Raw genomic sequence first — 18206 nt, 5'->3', positions numbered from 1 at the left:
TTTTTCAACGTTTTTTTATTTTATTTTTGGGACAGAGAGAGACAGAGCATGAACGGGGGAGGGGCAGAGAGAGAGGGAGACACAGAATCGGAAACAGGCTCCAGGCTCTGAGCCATCAGCCCAGAGCCCAACGCGGGGCTCGAACTCACGGACCGCGAGATCGTGACCTGGCTGAAGTCGGACGCTTAACCGACTGCGCCACCCAGGCGCCCCCACATCCTCTAATTTTCAAAAAATAATTTTCAAAGAAAATATATATTCTGGCACCTGTTTGGACAACATAGGCTACACACAAAAGGCCCCTGGAGGAAAAATGATTAGAATTAAAATGGAATGAACCTTCCCATCACTTTCCCCCCCTTCAACTGAGGGATGAATTGATATGAAGTTGTAAGTAATGACAAATCATTTAGATTTCTGAAGTCAATTTTTCATAAACTGGTCTTCCATTGAAATAGCCCTGTGAGAGTTAACTTTTACTTCACTATTATAATTAAAATACATGATCAAATTTTTCAACCTTTATTTTGTTTTATTGCACATATGCATTGATAATTTTAGTTAGGTAAATGTTTTACTACTATTTCCACTAAAATACATGTAATGTTAAAAAAAAATCCTATAGTCACTCTTTCGCACCATTAAAAAGATAACTCTCCCTGAAATTCCCTCCCAGAGAAACAAATTACAAAGTTCTATGTGTTTTAATGAAGTTCACCTCTAAGACCTAATGATTAGGTCTTCTTCCATCTACTATACAGAAAAAGCATGTTAAATTAATTAAAAATAAATATTCTAGATGACAATATTAGCATATGTGTGGGTATAATTAACAGAATGATCATATAGCTTTAATTGACGTTAAAATGCATCATCAAAATAGAGATGATATTACAAAAGTATAATAATTCTAGATAACAATAATAATATTAATAATCCAATCCAATCCCAGGAAATGGAGTTTTGTATATGTACCATACAATATAATTGGATAGTTGGATAGTCTATTTCCTGTTTATCTGGAAAAAATTAAAATGCATAAAATAAAAAAATAAGAATTTATTATATCTAAAAATAAATATTAATATCTAACTATAAAAATATTTTTATAATTTGAAAGTTAAAATATATTATGAACTATTTTGTTTCTGTAGAATTTGTATCTCTGTATAATTTATTATAATAAAGTTCCTCAGTGGAATTTGATAATTAATGTAATCATTAACAGTATATTTTCACATAGATTTCCTAAAAAAATCAAACTTTTACTTATTCTGAGCTACTGCTCAGAAATGTGGCAAGATTCAGTTATTAATATTTTTCTTCTATACTCTCTTAGTTTTATTTTATAATTTTTTTAAACATTTATTTGTTTTTGAAAGAGAGAGAGAGAGGGAGGGAGAGAGGGGGAGAGGGTGTGAGTGGGGTAGGGGCAGAAAGAGGGAGACAGAGGGTCCAAAGCAGGGGCCACACTGTGAGTGCAAAAGCCCCATGTGGACCTTGAACTCATGACCAACAGTGAGAGCACCACCTGAGCCAAAATCAAGAGTCACTTGATCAAATCAAGGCTGCCCAACCAACTGAGCCACCCAGGGGCCCCTCTCTTATTAGTTTTAAAATAAAATTTAGCATCTAGTTTTTATTTAGCTTATTACTATGGAGCAATGCAAATGACTCTTTATTGAAAGCCTGTTGTATTCTCAATTGTTTAACATTTCTAAATTATGAAGTACTGCCAAGAGTAACAGCAATTTAAAAAAAGCACAACGGGGCACCTGGGTGGAGCAGTCGGTTAAGCGTCCGACTTCTGCCAGGTCACTATCTCGCGGTCCGGGAGTTCGAGCCCCCGCGTAGGGCTCTGGGCTGATGGCTCGGAGCCTGGAGCCTGTTTCCGATTCTGTGTCTCCCTCTCTCTCCGCCCCTCCCCCGTTCATGCTTTGTCTCTCTCTGTCCCAAAAATAAATAAACGTTGAAAAAAAAAATTAAAAAAAAAAAAGCACAGGTGTGGCTTGAATGCCATTTCATGAAAAAGCAGATTCCAGAAAGAGTGGACACTAGAATGCATAATGAAAATAAAAATAGTTAATATGATTTATGGATCTGCTAATGTGCCAGCCTGGGAGGGGTAGAGATAGAGAGAGACAGAGAATCCCAAACAGGCTCCGTGGTATCCAGGCAGAGCCTGAGACGGGGCTTGATCTCAAGAACCTCGAGATCATGACCTCAGCAGAAAACCAAGAATCTCAACGTTCTTGAGATCAAGCCCTGTCTCGGGGTCTGCGTGAACACTATGGAGCCTGCCTGGGATACTCTCTCTCTCTCTCTCTCTCTCTGTCTCTCTGTCTCTCTCTCTGTCTCATGCTCCTGCGCTCCCATGCTTCACCCCTCTGTCTCACGCAATAAATAAACTTTTTTTTTTTTTTGATTTTTTTTTTCCAACATTTATTTTATTTTTTGGGACAGAGAGAGACAGAGCATGAACGGGGGAGGGGCAGAGAGAGAGGGAGACACAGAATCGGAAACAGGCTCCAGGCTCCGAGCCATCAGCCCAGAGCCTGACGTGGGGCTCGAACTCACGGACCGCGAGATGGTGACCTGGCTGAAGTCGGACGCTTAACCGACTGCGCCACCCAGGCGCCCCAAACTTTTTTTTTTAAAGAAAATAGATGCTCAGAGAGGTTAAATAACTTTTCTTGTTTCACAAAGCAAAAATTGAGAGAGCTCTGCATTGAAATCCAAATCTTTCCGAACCCCAAACCCACACTCAATCTAACAATTACATTACATCTATCATTTAACACCATTCAGACCACATTACCTTAACTACTTCTATAGTTGGGGGATTATTTGAAGCAGGCATTTTAACTTAAAATACCAAAGGACATATTGAGGCAAAGACAGCTGTTTGTCAAGGAATAAACAAACAGCAGGTTCTGAGGTCTAAGCTGCCACACCAAAAAAAGTTTCCATGCAACTATCCCTTCGTGAAACAATTCCTTTCAAACTACTTCATTCTGATGAAGAAGGGTGTCTAGTTAAAACATTACTTTCTAAAAGTGTTTCGATGGTCATGGTCCTCCGAGCTGGTATGAGAATGAGAGAAGTTCACTTAGAGAACTGGTCCTTATTCTAAAGACAAACTGGAGTAAAATTATCTAGGGTCAACTCACCAAACAGGATGAAACAGGAACTGAGGGCAAAAGAAAGTTTAAGTGTTCATCCCAAAATATATCGATTATTTGATGACAGTATTTTCTGTTTAGTTTTATTTTTTATATAGAGTAACATGAAATATGAAGTATGAAGAAAAACAAGATTTGGTAGGAAATAATAAAGTGAACTTGAAAACTTCTGCCTTAAGCAGACAGGGTTTAAATGCCCAAAACACTAGTTTCTATGCTCAGAGATGACATAAGAAAGGAGAAAATATCTGAATGAGATGTTCACCAGATGTATCAAATGGTGCCTATCTGCAGAACAAATTTAGAGCTTTCTTTTTTTCCCCCAGCTAGTTGCCTATGTTATTATATTTTGTCAATTTAGATGCATAAAGAGCTAAAAAATTTTATGGTGGCCACAATTTATTTTAATTAATTTCAGTTTCAAAAAGGGTACTAGGAAAGCAGAATGCAATGTGTCACATTTCAAATAAAATATTCAGCTCAGGTCTCTCTTATTTTTCATTATCTTTAAAAAAGTTTTTAATGAAGGGGCGTATGGGCGGCTCAGTTGGTTAGCGCCTGACTTTGGCTCAGGTCGTGACCTTGTGGTTCCTGAGTTCCAGCGCCTCGTATCTGGCTCTCCGCTGTCAGCTCAGAGCCTGGAGCCTGATTGGGACTCTGTGTCTTCCTCTCTCTCTGCCCCTCCCCCATTCGCGCTCGGTCTCTCTCTCTCTCTCTCTCTCTCTCTCTCTCTCTCTTTCTCTCTCTCTCCCTCCCTCCCTCCCTCCCTCCAAAAAATAAAACCATCAAAAAAAAATATTTTTTTTAAAGTTGTCCATGAAACACTACTCTGTGAGGCATAGGAAACGTTATTCAACAGAGCAAAGCTTTTTTACTTTTATTTTTATGTTTTATTTTTATTTTACCCATCCCACCACCCACCTCCCCTCTGGAAACATTCATCAGTATGTTCTCTGTAGTTAAGAGTTGTTTTCTTGGTTTGCTTCCCTTTCTGTTTCTTCCCCCCTCTTCTTTACTTGTTTGTTTTGTTTCTTAAATTCCTCAAAGGTATCTTACATTTGGCCAATGTGTACTATTAACCCAAAAAAAATAGATTAAGACCTATGTTAAGACTTTAAAAGTCATGTCTAAATGTTAAAATTGGGGTATGCCATGTAGAAGGAATAGTGTCTTAATTTTTATTTATATATCAACCAAATACTATTTATAGCAGTCACATTTACCTAAAAATCGAAATCAATGGTATGTTTTTCTGACTACTAACAGGATCCAAGCTTGATGGTTTACCTTAATATCATAATTGAAAAATTATGATAATAATTGAATCATTGTTTAAGGAGATAAATATTGTATAAACCGTATCATTTCCTCAAGTTTGGTAACATGAAAATACACTCTCAGTTTATTTCACATACATTTTGTAAGCTGGAGTGCTAGATTAGGGTGAAAGGAAACTGTGCAAGAAATAACACAAGACTTGGATTTCATACACCGTAGCAACTGGCAAAAATAAAAAAAGTCTGTATCTCTTTCCTTGATACTGAATATATTACACAAACAAATGGACATTTAAAATGCAATTTAGATATCATATTTTATGGTCACCAATGATGTCAAATTAAAACAGGTATTATACACTCAATGTAGAGGTCTGAAGTATTTAAAAAAAACTCAATATGTTAAATGCAGTATATCTCTGGAGAAATTAGGTATTGACTGCATGCCTCAGTGAGTAGAAAAATCTACAAAAATCCATACCACACATTGATCCAAATATTGCTTTTTAACATTACTAAGAATGTAAGAAATTTTAAAACACTATATTTGACACAGATATAATTCTCTTTAATTATCAGGCAACAAGCCCAAAATATGTCAATGTTTATACATGTTAGTGTTTATGAAGAATAAAAAATTAATAATAGAAGAGACAGATAAACCCAATGTATATTACTCTAATTTTACACTAAATGAAGCATTTCAGCCACTCAGAAAATACCTTTAGGCCATATAAGAGAACCGAGTTTAGAAGAGTAACTCCAATTTTTAAAAAGCATACGGATATACAGAGATATAGGACAGTCCCGGAAATGCTCATCCTTCTATCCATCCATCCCTGTATCCTCTATTCATAGCTTTTGGTTTGTAATAATACAAGCTGCCTTTCTTTTTACATAAAGTTGAACTAGAAAATGCTTAGGCGAAACTGCTGATTGGCACCTTATACAAACGCTTGCATTAGAAAAACCCAACTAATCCACAGAAAAATGAGAGTTAGCTCTGGTTTCCAAGTATCCACTAGAAAAAGTAGGTGAGACCAGATAGTCTGATTACGTTAACAGACTCTGTTAAGTGGCTAATTCAGAAGCCAGTTTTACACGGAAGCATGTATATTTCCCTGGGCCTGACCAGACACAGATACACCTGACATACAGCAAATGCTTTGACAACCAGAGGTTCTACTTCCTAGAGATAACTTGTTTTGCTCTTTATGTTTTCCTTTGCATTATCTTTCTCAGTATTTATTTGATCTCACGGCTGGACTGGTAGAGAAAAGATTTTTTTCTGAGATTAAACTACATAGTGACTGTACTGAAAAGTAAACACATGAATATTTATGAATCTGACCTTTCGCATTTACCTACAGGATTTATGGCCCTGTTTATTCTGGTTTCTACGTATGACTAAATGATTATTTCATTCCTAATAAAATCCTAAAGTAAAATGTTTTATTTTGGAAAATTAAATGCAAAACGTTAGGAATGAATAGCTTTCAAACATTTGAGGATATCAAACCCTTCACTTCTTATACCAGACTAAAACTGCACACTAAAACTTCAGCAAAAATGCATACTTATATGTATCTATGTATATATGTGGGTACACGTGCATGTATGTATGTATATATGTGTATATAGTGGACAACACAGATTTGAATTGTACGGGTCTACTTAAATGCAGATTTTTTTACAGTATAGCACTGTAAATACATTTTCTCTTCCTTACAATTTTCTTAGTAATGTTTTCTTTCTCTAGCTTACTTTATTGTAAGAATGCAGTATGCAATACATATAACATAAAAAACATATTAATCAACTATATTATCCGGTAAGGCTTCTGGTTATTCAGTAGGCTATTAGTGGTTAAGTTATGGGGGGTCAAAATTTATGTGTGGATTTTTGACCACATGGGGCACTGGCACCCCTAATCCTCATGATGTTTAAGGGTTAACTGTATCTATATGTCTACCTGTGCAGATATAGATATTCCTAGAAGTTTAGTGTAAATTCTATTTTAAATGCATTAAGGGAATCTATTTTTTATATGAATCTGGTGAAACCCATGATAAAAAAGAATTATTCACCCTAGCATCTAACTTTTTAGCAAATACCAAAAACATGTCGTATAGGCACTTCCCTGACTATCCTCCTAAGAAGGTAATACCACCTTTCTACCATCCTTCTCAGTTCAGTCTTCTCCCCAGAGACATAGCATGCGGAAATCTGCCCGATTCATCAACACGTTTTATTATTTAGGGACGAAAAACTTAAATGGACTACAGAATAAAAAAAAATTATTTGAGTCATTCATGAAGATGGCACAATGAAAACACTGCCCTAAACTAGGGGATGACTGTTGAGGACGTTCAGAACTCAGTCCAAACACTAACTAAACCAACATGTAACAACTCTACTTCCCCTTCTGCAATCACTATGGTTTCTTAGTGATTTTGATAGCCGAAATCAGGCAGGATCAGTATTAGAGCAGTCAGTTTTAGAAGTAAGTGGCCCAACCATAAGTTAATATCATTAACATCACTAGACCAATGCTTAAGAATCTGTATGATGAATTTCCAGTTACACCACTATGAAAAAAGTACCTCCAGGTTTCTGCAAATTCTTTCATACCAATACATCTGGCAAAAGTAAGGAACAAAATTCATTCAGAGTGCAAGAACTTTAAATTGAAAAAAATATGTATCAATAAGCATTTGACTCTTACATTTCTTAATTTAATTAAAGCCATGTCCCATTTACGTCTTTAAATGCTCATTGATTCATTAACAATGTAAACGGTGAAAAATTATACAATATTACTGTTTCTGAGTGATCACTACTTTTCTAACTATCCTATTATTGGGGAAAAAATGTAGTGATTTCTGTTACTCTGATCAGGAATATAAAAACGCTAATTTCCATTTCAGAAAATTTAACCTATGATGCTTCTCGGAAAGAAGGTATACAACTGACACACTTGTTTCACTTTTTTCATTGGCCTACCTCACACTAGTGTGGGTTTTAACTGCTCTGGAAAATGATCAAGACCTTCTACATTACATGGTCAATGGTCCTTTTAATAGAAAATGCAATAATATACAGTTGTTTGCACCAACTAAAACTCGTCAGAAAGTATCAGTTTAGGGTAACAGTTCAACAGCCATTAACAAGTGCAAATGTCTAATTGCCTCTGAGTGAAATGTGGTCCTTTCAAAGCTGCTTGTAAATTATTTGTATGGTTTAGCATATTTTAAAATACTTTTATAAATAAAGTTTACAAATAATATAATTTTGAAAGCCAAACTTTTTCAATATTCACCATTTTTTTTACTAGCATAACATTAGAATTGACTTTTTGTCTTGCTGACAGAGCAACTAAGAAAGTACAGTTGCATTGACCATATTGATTGTGAACAAAGCAACCATCGGTGGGACTCTGCACCATATATTTTCAATATTGACCTCCTACTTCCTTTTCCATGGCTCTCTGGGTCGGCTATTGGATTTGGACTGCAGTGTAATAAACAGCTAAGGTTTAATTAATGGTAAATGAATACAAGACATAGGTTATGACTTTAACTAATTAGGGAATTGTTGAATTAAGTCTGCCTTGGAATGCAAGGCAGTACAATCAATATCCAATAAAAGGACTATGTATGTAATTTACCTGCAAATGTGTTTCCAATACCATCAAAGTGAGTTTAAATAAGTAAGATATATGAAAGGCGACTAGGAGAGATTTCCACAAGTTAACACTTTATAGTTTCAGAAAAGATTTCCTTATTGTGGAAAGATGATATCTTCTAAAGCTCTGATAAGGGCATGGTGAAAAACAAGAATAACTCTTCCCATGTGCACCTTTACCAAATCTGTGATATTAACGACAGCATACAGATTCAGTTGCCGACCTACAAGTTTAACCCATACAAACTAGTAATTTCTTGCCCCAAATCCATCAAGTTTTGCTTACTTGACACTCTGTTGTGCCCTTCTCGCTTGTCACGATCTCTACCTCCTCCCCTTGTTAGAAGAAATACTCACTGGCATACAGAATTCAATACTTTTGATAAAAATCTTGTCAGTGTTCTCACTCTTCAAACTGACTATGCAAAGGTCATTTCATAGGCCTTATTACTCTTTAATCATTCTCCTGAAATAAAAATAAGAAAAAGAGAAAAAAAGAAACCTACCTACTCCCTTGTGGGCATCCACGCTGGTAAACTCTATTGTCCCATTATGGCCTTTTCTAGGATTTTCTTGATACTGTTTGTGGTTCCCATTGGGACAATATCTGTAGCAAAGTCCATAATCTGCAAGATAAACCTGGAAGACATGAACAGAGAAATGAATAATGCTTTTGTCCTCTGAAAATATAACCTTTATAATTAAGTCTTAAGAAACTGATAGGTTAAGAACAGCCTCAGATCTACATTTTATTAAACCAAATGGTGCCTGAGGATAAAATATATACAACCGGGGGCCATAACAACTAACTTTCCAGCTTAAATCCTTACTTCATCATAGACATATCTTGTTTCTGAGTTGACTTAAATTTTAGTCCTTTTTATTTTACTCCTAAATTCCGTTCCCTCCAGGTGAGCATCTAGATATCATAAACTACAATTTTTTTAAATCTGTATTCATACAGCTTATGGGATCTGCCTTTTCTTACAACCCCTCCCTGAATCATAAAAGTGGTTCAAGCAGGGAGAGGAGAGGAGAGCTAACAATCTAAAAATATAAACCTAATGTTATCGGAATCTCCATTACCAGGAAGTATGGAAACAGTGAACAGACTATAAGAGGTAATGACTCTTAAAGAAAAAAAAAAAAACAACAAACCCACCATGTTGTCTGTATTTAAGAAGGGAACATCAATGCAGTACTTTTGGCCTTTCAGACCGATCCATATCATCACTGTTATCTTTGTAAGTCAGTCAGAATTGCAAACAAGTTCTCCAAACAGAATATAGATTGTTAAAAGTCAGATGGCAATTCAAGTGAATTTTTCTCAGATTACTTTTGGAGAGAGAAAGAAGGGGGAGAAGTAGTTTTCCAGATATAACATGCACTGAATAGGAAACTGAAATGACTAGACATTTATCCTGATATGTAGTCAGAATATAGGAGTTCCCAACTATGTCACCATGCTCCCCCCACAAAAAGAAGGTAGTGTAAAAAAATTTTTTAAAGTTTTTATTTTGTTTTGAGAGAGAGTGTGTGTGTGTGTGACCTGGGAAGGGCAGAGAGAGAGGAAGAGAGAGAATCCCAACCAGGCTCTATGCTGTCTGTACAAAGCCTGACGCGGGGCTTGAACCCACGAACCATGAAATCATGACCTGAGCCAAAATCAAGAGTCCAACACTCAACCAACTGAGCCACCTAGGTGCCCAAAAGCAGTTTAAAAGTTTTAAATGTACTGTTTCACATGTATTTCTTTAAAATTTAGGGACTGAGGCAACATTTCATGATAGAGCTTTAAGACAACAGAGTACTGCAATACAACTTGCATTTTTAAAATATAATTCCCATTAAAAGAAAATTTAGTATTAAATTTTAGTCTAAGTTTTTGGTTTTATGATAGCCTAAGAAGGAGATAATTTGACCTTAAAAATATAAGCAGCACAGAGTTTTCTTCATTTGTTGGAGAATATAGCTTGCTAGAGTGTCTGAAAACATGATATTTCAGTTTTGTCTCTCTCGCCCACAGACACCATTTCTCAACATGGCCTCAGAAGTAACCCTATCCCTCTGCCCTAAATAACTAGACTCCAGGATTAGATATATAACTGCTTTCACTATTTATGATGCACTCATTTTAGTTCAAGAACTAAACAGACTTCACTTTGCAAAGTAGATACCCTGAAAATATACATACTGGTAATTCAGCTAAAGGAAACCTTTTAAATACGCTAGAGTAATTTACTATGTGTGCATATATATAATATATTATATTATATATAATATATATGTATATATTATATATATACACACTATACTATATATATATACTATGCTATATATATATTTATACTATAAATATATAGTATATTTATATATATACTATATATATATAAAAGACATATCAAGAGGCTTTTCATATAGTCATTAGTCAAAAAAAAAAACAAAACATCAGACCTAAAATTCATTGTGCCTAATATGCACCAGGCAGCATGCTAAGAGCTTTATATTCACTGACCCATGCCATCCTCATAGAAATCCTGTAGGTAGGTACCATTATCTCCATTTTTTTTTTCAAATAAAAACTGAAGCCTGGTGAGATTATGTGATTTGTGTAGTAAAATGGAGTCAGAGTCTGACCCCAGAGTTTTCACTCTCAATCACTGTCAAAGGGAAGTTGTACTGATCAAGTCAAACAGACAAAGAAGGCTACTGAATAAGGGAGAGAGACTGCAGCAGTTGGGTAGGGCTTGAATTCAACTCCACTGAAGCAAAACGTGGGCAAATTTTTAAGTCCTGAGGGTGAGGTAGTGAAATAACTGGAGGAGGTTAAGAGAGAAGGCTGGTCAGTGTGAGTAGGTTTGTTAACTGGTGTGTAGGCTCCGCCCCTTCATCAGAGACAAGGGGATAAGGGCACATCCTTCTTAATGACTACATTTTAAAGGGATGGCTCCCAGGTCCTTGAGAAAGACATTCCCTGGTTGCAACACTGGCAAGAGGCTGGGAGGAGATTTATATCTCAAAGATGCAGAGAAAGAACTTACAATTTTAAGTGTTCTTAGGTAAATGCTTTAAGAAGAGGGAGGACAGGGGCCTATAATCCAGAAGAAAATGGTCTAAAATTTAGTCAAGCTGAGGGGGAACACTAAGGCCTTCTCGACCATCACTGAGCTATGGGTCTCAAGACTGTGTTGGCTTACTCAAAGTCTAAAGGGCAGTGTGGGGTCTACGTTTAATATAAAGACAAGAAGCGAACAATATAGTAAAGAAAACATATGCTAACCATTTGGCTCAGAATACAGTAATTCTTTAGATAATGCTGCAGTGAACATGACAGTAAAGGTAAGTCTCAGAGACAATGATTTCACTTCCTTTGGATACATACCCAGAAGTGGATTGCTGGATGATATGGTAGTTCTATTTTTAATTTCTTGAGGAATCTCTGTACTATTTTCCACAGTAGCTGTGGTAGTTTACATTCCCACCAACAGTGCACAAGGGTTCCCTTTTTTCCATATCCTTGCCAGTATTTGTTATCTGGTATTTTTGATAATAGCCTAACAAGTGTGAGTTGATATCACATTGTGGTTTTGATTTGCATTTGTCTGATGATTTAGCGATGCTGAGTACAATTTTATATACCCGGTGGCCATTTGGATATCTTCTTTGGAAAATGCCTATACATATCCTTTGCTCACTTTTCAACTGGGTTGCTTTGTTTTTGCTATTGAGTTATATGAGTTCATTTGCATATTTTGGATATATCCTCACTGGACATGTGGTTTGTACATGTTTTCTCCCATTCCATAATTGCCTATTCATCGTGTTGATGGTTTCCTTTAATATGAAGAGGCTTTTTAGTTTGATGCAGTCTCACTTGTTTATTTTTGCATTAGTTGCCTTTGCTTTTGGCGTTAAATCCAAAAATCACTGGCAAGACCAATGTCAAGTTTTCCTTACGTTTTCTTCTAGAAGTTTTATGGTTTCAAGTCTTATGTTCAAGTCTTTAATCCATTTGGAGTTAATTTTTGTGTGTGGTGTAAGATATGGGTCCAGTTTCATTCTTTTCCATGTAGCTGTTAAATTTTCCCAGCACCATTAAAAAAAATATCCTTTTCCTATGTACATTCTTGGCTCCTTGTCAAAGATTAATTTACCGTATATGCATGAGTTTATTTCTGGGATCTCTATTCTGTTGCATTGATCTATGTTTCTGTTCTCATGCTAACACCATATTGTTTTGATTACTAGAACACTGTAATCCAGTTTGAGATCAGGAAGTGTGATGCCTCCAACACCATTCTTCCTTCTCAGGATTGCTATGGCAACTCAGGGTCTTTTGTGGTTCCAAACAATTTTTAGAATTGTTTTTCTATTTCTGTGAAAAAAGCCATTGGAACTTTGATAGAGACTAAGTTGAATCTGTTGACTGTTCTGGACAGTATGTACATTTTTACAATTTTAATTCTTTCAACCCATCAGCATGGAATGTCTATTTATTTGTGCCTTCTTCAATTTCTTTCATCAGTATTTTATGGTTTTCAGTATATAGATCTTTCATGTTCTTGGTTAAATTTATTCCTAAATATTTTATTCTTTTTGATGTGATTTTAAATGGGATTATTTTAATTTCTCTTTTCAATAGCTCATCGTTAGTATATAGAAATGCAACTGACTTTTCTATACTGATTTTGTATCCTGCAACTTTACTGAAATTCTTTATTACTTCATTATTACCATTATTACTTCTAATGGTTTTTTGGTGGAATCTTTAGGGTTTTCTGTATATAAGATCATGTCATCCCCAGAGACAATTTTACTTCCTTTCCTATTTGGATGACTTTATTTCTTTTTCTTGACAAATTGCTCTGAGTAGGACTTCCAGTACTATATTGAATAAAAATGGTGAGAGTGGGCATTCTTGTCATTTTCCTGATCTTAGAGGAAGAGCTTTCAGCTTTTCACCATCAATTATGATGTTGTCTATGGGCTTGTCATAACTGGCCTTTTTTATGTTGAGGTACGTTCCTTCTATGCCTAATTTTTAGAGACTTTTTAATCATGAAAAGATGTTGAATTTGTCAAATGTTTTTTTTTCTGCATCTATTTACATGATCGTATGATTCTTAGCACTCATTTTGTTAATGTGATGTATTACACTGATTGATTTGTTTATTTGAACCATCCTTGCATCCCAGGAATAAGTCTCACTTGATCGTGGTGTATTAACCCTTTAACATACTGTTGAAATTGGATTGCTAGTATTTTGCTTAGTATTTTTGCATCTACGGTCATCAGGGATATTGGGCTGTAATTTTCTTTTCCTATAGCATCCTTACCTGGCCTTGGTACCACGGCAATGCTGGCTTCTTAAAATGAGTTTGGAAGTGTGTCCTTCTTCTATTTTGGGAGAAGAGTTTGAAAACAATTCATATGAATTCTTCTTTAAATGTTTGGTAGAATTAACCAGGGAAGCCATCTGGTCCTGGACGTTTCCTTGTTCCTTACTAGTAATAGGTCTGTTCAGATTTTCTATTTTTCTGTGATTCGATCTTGGTAGGTTGCATGTTTCTAGAAATATATCCATTTCTTCTAACTTATCTAGTGTGTTGCTATATAATTGTCCATAGTAGTTTCTTAAGATTCTTAGAGATTTTTTTTTAATAAAAAAATGTTTATTTGAGAGAGAGAGAGAGAGAGAGAAGGGGAGGGGCAGAAAGAGAGAAAGAGAGAGGTAGAGAATCCCAAGCAGGATTTGTGCTGCCAGTGCAGAGCCCAATGAGGGCTCAAACTCATGAATCTTTAAATCATGACCTGAGCTGAAATCAAGAGTCAAACACTTAACCAACTAAGCCACCCAGGAGCCCCTAGAGTTTATCAGTTATAATCTCTCCTCTTTCATCCCTGACTTCATTGATATGGGTCTCTTTTTTTTTTAGTCTAGCTAAAAGTTTGCCAATATTTTCTATCTTTTCAAAAGCCAGCTGTTTCCTTGATCTTTTCTATTCTTTTTGGTCTCTATTTCATGAATTTTGGCTCTGGAGTTTATTATTTTCTTCTTTTACTAACTTCATGCTTACAAACTTTGTGTTTGTTCTTCTTTTTCTCGTTTCTTTAGATGTAAAGCTAGGTTGTTTAAGATCTTTCTTTTTTCTTAATGTAGGCATTTATCACTATAAAGTTACTTTTTGGAACTTCTTTTCTTGCATCCTATAAGTTTTGGTATGTGTCTTTCCGTTTTCATTTGTCTGGAGATATTCTTTGATGTGCCTTTTTAAAAAATATTTACTTATTTAAGTAATCTCTATACCCGATGTGGGGCTCAAACTCACAACCCCGAGATCAAGAGTGACATGCTCTACCAACTGAGCCAGCCAGGTGCCCTTGTTGTCCCTTTTGATTTGGTAGTTCCTTTGATGTCTGTCCCTTTCACTAATGGTAGTTCAGGAACATGTTGTTTAATCTCCATACATACGGGAAGTTTCCAGTTTTCCTCTTATAATTGATTTCAAGTTTCATAATGTTGTGGTTGGAAACGATGCTTGATATTTCAGTCTTCTTAAATTTATTAACTTGTCCTGTGGCCTAACAAATGATCTGCTCTAGAAAATGTTCCATGTGTGTTTGAGAAGAATGTATATTCTGCTGCAGTTGGTTGGAATGATTTGTATATGTCTGTTAGTCCATCTGATCTAACATGCAGTTTAAGCCCAATGTTTCCTCATTGATTTTCATCTGGATGATGTATCCGTTGTTGAGAATGTATTGGAACCCCATATCACTGTATTGTTGCCTATAGGTGGAGTCTTTAATTTGTTAACTTATGCTTTATATACTTGGTGCTCCAACTGTGGGTGCATAACCAGTGGTCTTAATAGAGACTTGTGGGCAGGATTCAAATAATCATAGAAGGCTATTGAACAAAATGGTAAAACAAACAACTAACAATCTTCACCAGCCTATATAACCCCCGTTTTTTTAGTTTGTTTTTTTATCTAATAATGTAGCATATGGCTTAAAATATTTATATTCTATGAGTATTGGATAAATTCTCTAAAATTCCCATATGGGGCGCCTGGGTGGCTCAGTCGGTTAAGCGTCCGACTTTGGCTCAGGTCATGATCTTACGGTCCGTGAGTTTGAGCCCCGCGTCGGGCTCTGTGCTGACAGCTCAGAGCCTGGAGCCTGCTTCTGATTCTGTGTCTCCCTCTCTCTCTGCCCCTCCCCTGCTCATGCCCTGTCTCTCTGTGTCTCAAAAATAAATAAACACTAAACAAAAATTAAAAATAAATAAATAAATAAAATTCTCATAAAAGTTTTATCACTACTATCTATCAACATTATAGATCTTGATACAGTACTGAAGAAATTTAGGAGTGACTGCATTTAGTGGGTATAGATTTTGGTGTAAATAAAGTCAATAATTTGTCCCAAGTAATAAAAATGTTGATAAATTAATTTTACACAAATTAGGTCAAAGTGAGAGTTTCTATGAAGATATTATATTAGAAATACACAGTCTAGAATTCTGTTAAAGCAATTCAAGAAAGAAAGGACTGGGAAATATTGTCAAAGAAGATAAGAAAGGGAGGGAAGGAAGAAAATTTGTTGAGGTTCTAATTATGTGATGATCATTGGGCAAAGTATCTTTCACAAATTATCTCATTAAATCAAGGCCACCTCCCAGCCAGGAAGCTAAGCACCCCAGCAAGTAACCTGCCCAAGTCAGAACTAGTAATGGACAGACGCAGGATTCAATCCCATGCCTCTATGACATCAAAGTTCATTCTCATTTTTTAATATAGTTTAGAATTTGAGGTTCTATCTATTTCTGAAATTTTGCTGAAGTTAAAAATAAGTTTGAGCAAAACTTAATCCACAATAAGGTTTGCAGTCTAAGTCCTATTTTTATGTGTCCTTGAGCTAAGAATGATTTTTACATTTTTATAGGATTATAAAAAAAAAGAAAAGAAAGAAAGAAAAAGAATATGCAACAGAGACCCATATGTGGCCCACAGAGCTCATAAAAGCCTAAAATATTTACTATCTGGTTCTTTACAGAAAAAGTTTGCCAACCCCTAATCTAAAATAAAACTTGCTTTCCAGTTAACTTTTTAAATATTATCTCTTCTTTTTTTTCTATGAAATAAAAAATAACAACTAGTTAATATTTTCACTTTAAGTATGTACAATATCCCTAGTTTTAGACAACCCTGTGGTAGGAAACTCAAGAGTACTAAGATCAGGTAGGAAATGATTATTTGCATTGTAATCATACTAGGCATAGCAAAATGTAAATATCTAGCTCCCTAATGCATTTTAAATGATTTTCTTTTTATGTGATTTTTCTGAATTTAGTAATCGTTTTTCTTTTCGCCACGAATAAAAGGAGAGCCCTGCCTGCTTCCCCTTTATTCTAATTCCAGAGATCTTTCTATTACATTGTACTTTATTTCCACATGGTAGTCATTTTCTTCTCACCTTTCATAGATACGTATTATGGGTTGTTGTTGTTGTTTTCAACTTCATGAGGTGGGTAAGGAAAATATGTCATTATGCACATTTAACAGATAAAAAAATAATGTGTTACACCCAGATAATGCAAATTACCCACACCAAATCCAGCTTCTACAAAAGTTTTATTGTTGTAGTGAGTTTTTCAGGCTCCCTAATCTCCCCACCTCCAAAAAACAAAACAAAACAAAAAACAAAAAACAAAACCCACCTAATCTGAACTAAGGTTTACCTGGACTTTTGACTTTAATATTTTACTACTGGAAAGGTAGCGTGGTAGCCACTGAGGTCCAGTCCCACCCAGAAAGAAGGGACCTTTTGCCTGTGAAGAAGGCAATAAGCGGACAACCTCAACTGGCAGGTCCACTGGGAACTGTTACAGTGTGTGAGCCAAGGGCATGCTCTCCCTAGGCAGCACCCGCCACACAAGGAGCACAGTGGGGATACCATGTGGCCATTTCTACCCAGGGGTTCTTCTAATGGGTACTCTCTGGTCTGGTGCTGCCTGTCAGACCTGTATCACAGTCTGAGCTCTCCCGGCCCAATCCTTCCTGCCCCCCTTTCCTCTTGTGGGGGTCACATGAACATCCCACTCTCAAAGCTTTCTTTGTCCAATCTTGCTTTTTCTCTTTTTCCCTCGCATGGATAATATACTTGCTTCTCCAATAAAGACCTTGCAATCCTAATTCTGTCTCAGTAGCAGCCCCTCTGAAAACTGGATTTGGCACAGGTGGTAAGTCATAGCTTTCATTAAAAGCACTAGGCAAATAAAGATGAAAAGCAAGTTAGACTTTGATGTCCATAAAAAATGCAACTTTCCTGTACTAACCAAGACTGTCTCAAACATCATCTTCCCCTTTAACCTAACCAGATCTGCACCCATACCACATTCTCAAGTTCTGCACTTAGTCAATCCTTTACGTCCCATCTCCTTTGTTTCCTGATGTGGTGAGGGTCTTATACCACTTTAATTCTCCAAATGGATAGGTAGAACTGATGATGACAGAACACCCTGCCATAACTCTTCTTTGCAGTGAATTGCATGGGAAGGGCCTTCATCTTCAATCAGGCACCCCTCTAGGGTGCCCAAAGTGCTCTTCTCTGCCTCCTACCACACCCCTGGCTCCACACTTCACAATTCCTGGGTTCACCACTCACACCTGAATCCTGGTATGTACATTCCTTTAACCACAAAGCAACTTACTGGGTTTTCATTTGTGTCCACATGGATTTACTATTTAAAAATGTACAGAATTATTTAGCTTTTCTTGTATTTAAGCCTTGGTGCCACATTTACCAGTTGTAAGCTCCAAGGGGAGAAGTGGCCAGGACAATGTTGCATACATATACTTTTGCAACTGTGACAGTACCTCCTCTTAAGGCCTTCTGCACAGGCTGAAATAATTTTTTATTAATTTTTCTTGATGTTAATAATTGGAAAAATTGGAGTAAATTCTTTTCAATAGACATCTGAGTGCCAAGCACGATAAACTATTGAGAATCCTATGTTTACAAAAAACAAAGAAAAACAAAAATGAGTGCATGTGTATCG

At 36.0% G+C, this 18206-nt stretch overlaps 1 protein-coding gene across 5 annotated transcripts in view; it reads right to left on the bottom strand.

The window, feature by feature from the left end:
- Nucleotides 1–18206, bottom strand: part of VRK2 (VRK serine/threonine kinase 2) — a 110404-nt gene that overhangs the window by 29420 nt on the left and 62778 nt on the right. For all 5 annotated transcript variants that reach the window (XM_043603433.1, XM_043603435.1, XM_043603432.1 and 2 more), the window contains one exon: nucleotides 8650–8782. In XM_043603433.1, the coding sequence (XP_043459368.1) occupies nucleotides 8650–8782 (133 nt within the window). The remainder of the gene's footprint in view (nucleotides 1–8649; nucleotides 8783–18206) is intronic.

Source organism: Prionailurus bengalensis, chromosome A3 (assembly GCF_016509475.1).
Source record: "Prionailurus bengalensis isolate Pbe53 chromosome A3, Fcat_Pben_1.1_paternal_pri, whole genome shotgun sequence".
Lineage (NCBI taxonomy): Eukaryota > Metazoa > Chordata > Mammalia > Carnivora > Felidae > Prionailurus > Prionailurus bengalensis.
The sequence above is the reverse complement of the archived record's forward strand: the minus strand, read 5'-3'. Positions and strand labels throughout refer to the sequence as shown.